General features: G+C 38.3%; 1 protein-coding gene across 1 annotated transcript in view; it reads right to left on the reverse strand.

Moving 5' to 3' along the window:
* TUBGCP6 (tubulin gamma complex component 6) overlaps positions 1–5,230 on the reverse strand; it is a 23,698-nt gene that overhangs the window by 8,766 nt on the left and 9,702 nt on the right. The window contains exons 10-16 of the mRNA XM_010172200.2: positions 3,952–4,101; positions 3,225–3,306; positions 3,059–3,147; positions 2,764–2,879; positions 1,595–1,733; positions 1,389–1,505; positions 1–1,136 (exon numbers count right to left, since the gene is read on the reverse strand). The exon at positions 1–1,136 is cut by the window's left edge and continues 170 nt beyond it. Coding sequence (XP_010170502.1) covers positions 1–1,136; positions 1,389–1,505; positions 1,595–1,733; positions 2,764–2,879; positions 3,059–3,147; positions 3,225–3,306; positions 3,952–4,101 — 1,829 coding nt within the window. The remainder of the gene's footprint in view (positions 1,137–1,388; positions 1,506–1,594; positions 1,734–2,763; positions 2,880–3,058; positions 3,148–3,224; positions 3,307–3,951; positions 4,102–5,230) is intronic.

Consider the following 5,230-nt stretch of genomic DNA (forward strand, 5'->3'; position numbering starts at 1 on the left):
TGAACTGTGGAGTCAGATGAAGGACCAGAAATGGTTTTACGATGAGGTATTGGATCATTTTCTGTAGATGGGGCCCACTTCCCTATTTGGATGCTGGACTGGGATGCGTGACCAAATGGGCTCCAACGAGATTTCAAAGGCTCTGTATCTGAAACCAGTTCTCCAATTTTGATGTGAGACTGTGAAGCATGCCCATGGATGTTCCAACGGGGTCTAGCTGAGACAACCTCTGACATGTTTTCACCAATCTTGATATTGGCATCAGATGCGTGACCATGTATGTTCCATCGAGGCCTTGTAGGAGCTACATTTGAGACATACTCTCCAATCTTAATATTGGCTTCTGAAGCGTGTCCATGAATGTTCCACCTAGGCCTTGAGGGCTCTACCTCTGAAGCATATTCCCCAATTTTAATATGACCTTCAGAAACATGCCCATGAATACTCCATCGGGGTCGGCTAGATTCAACTTCAGAAGTATAGCTGCTGATGTTTATATGGGAGTCTGAAGAATGCCCATAAGGACTTGAATGTGGCTGGTAAGTGTCCACATGAGGTACGTATTCCCCCACTCTAATGTTGGCATCAGATGCATGTCCATGAATATTCCACCGAGGCCTCCTGTACTCCACATCAAATACATTTTCTCCAACTCTAACATGTCCCTGCCAAGCTGCAGATGGTCTGAGAACTGTATTAAAATCATACTCTTTTTGCTGATGCAATGGTGCATTGTCTTCTCCTTCTAGTGCTCTTCTCAAGACAGGATGATTTTCACCTACTTGAGAAGTCTCAGAAAGATCCGAGTTAATATTTCGGAATGCTTCATCGAGCAAAGATCCTTGTACACTAATAGCAACAGGTTGTTCATCTTGTGGCTTTGATATGAAATCTTCTATATTCACATTGGATTCAGGCAAGGAATCAACACTGTATAGAGGACTGCATGCTTGCTCTGAACTTTGGAGACTGCTTTCAGATCTTGCTGCTTTTGGCTGAAAATGCTGATCAGCATCATTATTAGTCAGCTCTGGCAAGGGCAATGCTTTGTCAGCAGAAGTAGCATATTCCAGTCCAGGCTCAGATTCTTTTCTGCCAACTGTCTCGTTAGAATGCAGAGGTTTCACAGAAGACACCTAAAAAAAGAAATAATTACTACACTCTATGGCGAGTCACATAACCAAGCCACTTACTAGGGTGCCAACTTTATTACAAGTATGCTCTTAAATTTTCCAGTTTTTTAGATATACTACAAATAATGTGATAACTACTCACCCTGCTGTTATAGCAAACCTTGTGTTGACTGAGCTGAAATGAACCATGAACTGAACTCCCTTGAGGGAAACTTGGAACAGCAACTTGGAGTTTATGTAACAAAATGCACTCACCTGTGAATGTGGATCTTTCACAACAGGGTTTTTATCTAAAGCCAAGTGGCACTGTTTATAAGGAATAATATCCAATTTTCTCCTGTAGTTTCCATCTGGAAGTTTTTCAAGCATTTCCTATAAATAAAAATGACAAAACCGAAAGTCTTTAAGTACCAATTACCAAATTTTCTAAATTACATTTCTTAAATCTTTTCAGAAGATACCTCGATACGTTTTTGATCTTCTAACAGAAACTTAAGACGGGCTGTTTCCAACTTGTGTCGCTGGATTTTCCACAATGCTCTTTGTTCCCTACGCGCTGCATCATCAGAAAGTTTGCTGTAATGGTCAATTAATTCCTGCCTAAATGAAGGTAAAAATAAAGCTAAGTTACAGATTTCAGCATACTGATGTTCATCTTCCCTTTTAAAGAATAAGACCTTCTAGCACTTCAGAACTGAGAAGCAACTTTTTAAAATTAGTAGCCAGAGGCTTCGATCACAGAGAACAAGCAGGTGGAGAAAACAGGACTGTATTCTTAGTCAATATGTATTTCTGTAACTATTCTTAGTAGGTCACTCATTTAAGTATTTTTAGATATAAGAGAAGAAAGTGGAATACAATTAGATTTGCAATTCAAATAATTATCAATCTAACTCCTCCACCTGCTTTTTACTTCTGCTTTGACATACATGTGACCATTTTTGCTGTGGGCTCAGCTTTTAATTGTAAGATGCAGTTAAATTTGTTTCTGAATTCTGATCATAACAAAAACCAGACTGGATAGGGTTGGTGCCAATCACTGAGTCCCAGATTTTTGGGCCACTAACCATTCCTAAATCACAGAATTGCTCACATACCATCAAAAATCCTTAGATCCATCTTTTAATCGCAAACATTACCCTTGTAGAGCCATGTCTGGGAACCGCTAGTACCGTAAGTTTTAATACTTTTAATTTAATAGTTTTAATACTTTTAATTTAATAATTTAATATGTTAAGGGTGAATGTCACGAGAATGGAGCCAGGCTCTTCTCAGTGATGCCCAATGGTAGGACAAGGGGCAATGGGTGTGAGCTGGAACACAGGAGGTTTCACTTAGGCATGAGAAAAAACTTCTTTACGGTGAGGGTGACAGAGCCCTGGAACAGGCTGCCCAGGGAGGTTGTGGAATCTCCTTCTCTGGAGACATTCAAAACCTGCCTGGACGCCTTTCTATGTGATCTCATTTAGGTTCCTGTTCCCTCCGGCAGGGGGATTGGACTAGATGATCTTTTGAGGTCCCTTCCAATCCCCATCATTCTGTGATTCTGTAATACAAAATCATGTTTCCTGAGGTCTTTATGATGGTTTTGGAGTACCTAAGCTTTGGTAGGCTACTCAGATATATTTACCTTGCCTTTTTTTCCAGTTCTTCTTCTAAAGCTTTCAGTCTTTTCTCTCTCTCTCTGAGCTCTCGTGCATAGCTGAAATCATCATCAATCTCCTCTTGCTTTATTGCAAGACGACGCTGCATAAATATTTAACACTTTTAAAAGCCACTCTCAATACCAGCTGTGACACACACATCTGCAAGAAGTTCTTATTTGTACCCCATGAGCTATTCATTCAACTTCAATAAATTAAAATATCCTTGCAATTATTTGCCTAAGAAATACAGTTGGCCTTTAGAAACACACACAGAAATACCTCTTGGTCTTTTGCAAATTGCTCTTTCAGCTTCTGAAATTGTTCGCGTTTCTTTGCATCCAAAGCCATTCGTTCTGATATTTGTCGATCTGTATTAAAATAAAGATATCGTTAGTTTACATTAACAAACCCTCTAGAAAACACATCAAACGCCACCACAACTCACCATTAATGGCTTTTAGTACTTTGCTAGCAGTTTCACGAGCATGAACAATTAATTCTTGTTTGGCTATTTCCATGCGCAAATCCTAAAAAAAAAAACCCGAAACAAACAAAAAATACAAGTGGGAATACTTTCTATTATTTTAGACTTGAAAATACACTGTTGCAAAGACAGTGCACACTTTATAATGGTTATTAATCTATGATTACAGTTCAGAAATATTAATAAAGTCATTAATCAAATAGAAAGTCTATAAACTAATACTGGAAGTTAATACTTCAGACTCAACAACAAACCAAATCCACCTGATATATACACTGCATTGACGGCATCTGAAAGACACAAGTCTCTTTATAACCAAAAGAGTTCTGAAAAAACAATTAGCTATATAAATGGCAAAGAGTCTTATCTGGTTATCAATTAGATTGTTAAATTAGATTCTAATAATCTTTTCAGTACTTTTCAGTAGGAGGGCAAATCTGCTGCTGCAAAGAACTAAGATGGAAATCCAAAACTCATTTAATATATGAAAATGCCAACAAATGACAGCACACCACTTATACTTTTAAAAGCTGTTTTAAATAAGTTTATTTGCTGTGATAACAATTCAAACAGCAATTGACCAATGAAAAAAATACTGACCATAAATACAGATCCTTACAAAGTTATAACAAAAATGAAAAATTAGCTTAAAAAAAAAAAAAAGGTCTTTATTCTTTTATCCACTTACCTTTTCCTCCTTGCTTATGGAACTGTATCGGGCAATTCTTTCCATTCGACCTACGTATACTGCACAATCTCTCTCTATTTCTTTCAGCTCCTCAAGCGAAAAAATAACTGAAATCCGGGGAACAGGTATATCTGACCAACATATATAATGCTGAAAAATTAGAAATTTCCTTTTAAATACATTTTTTAAATTGTAAAATATTAGATTATGAACTCACATTATATATATTTTTTTAACTTAGCAACGCTTCAAGATACTGAAACAAGCCTCCACATAGGATCTACAATTTTTATTAATATAATAGTTTTTGGCATTTATATCATTCAAAGTAGGAGACAGAGGTATAATGTTCCAAAATTTGGATGACAGGTGAAATTCTCAGGGTCCCCTCTTGCCCACTGAATCAGACAGGAATCTAAAACCCGATATGTACATTTATACTAGCCATGTTCTAAATGCCTAAAATTTTGCTTTTCTAACTGAGCCTGAGTAACTCAGCACTGAATGCATCTTGCTATCAAAAGTCAGGTTTTGTTCACTTATATCCCTCACTTAATAGGAACTGTCTGGAACGTAACTAACACACACCCACAGGAGACAGCTTCTACACAAGACACAGCTCTCAAAAATATGGTCAGTGCACATCACAGAGTACCTATTCTCTAAGCTAAATATCTGAGGTCTTTCTGCTCCACCTCAGCATCCCTGAATCTCTGAAGCTGTTCTGCTCAGTGCAGAAAACAGGGAAGTGAGCTTTAAAAAAAAAAAAAAAAAGTGCACAAGCATGCTCACACGGGATTCCCCGTTCTACTGCTAAAAGCCAGGAGATGGGGCGCCCAGAGCTGTGTTCCTGGGGCTGTGTGAGCCTAAGGAAAAGGGAAGAGACAGCTGTTTAGGGCATTATGATGGAAAGGGATGAAATGTGACTAGCACTCTCACACAGATGGAAGATGACTGAACCTGTGTGCTGCACACCCTGGGGGAATGTTCTCTCTATTAAGACACTGTGTCAGTGACCGATAAAGCTGTAATTTCTAACGGAAATGATGGCTGACACTGTTTTATAAAAAGCACAGTACTGCTGTCACACTGGAGTCATGCTTTGAGAATGCTTAGCAGAGCAATGCAGGAGAACTAGCAGAGGGTCATCTCACTTGAGATTAATATCAATATCAGGCTTATGCCTGATAGCTGATATCTGATACGGAATTGCTCAGCTCTGTCAAGACTGGGCAGCTCTGATATTAAAAAGAAAGAGAATACTAGTTACTTGGGGAAA

The sequence above is a fragment of the Antrostomus carolinensis genome, unplaced genomic scaffold (assembly GCF_000700745.2).
Source record: "Antrostomus carolinensis isolate BGI_N321 unplaced genomic scaffold, ASM70074v2 scaffold19807, whole genome shotgun sequence".
Lineage (NCBI taxonomy): Eukaryota > Metazoa > Chordata > Aves > Caprimulgiformes > Caprimulgidae > Antrostomus > Antrostomus carolinensis.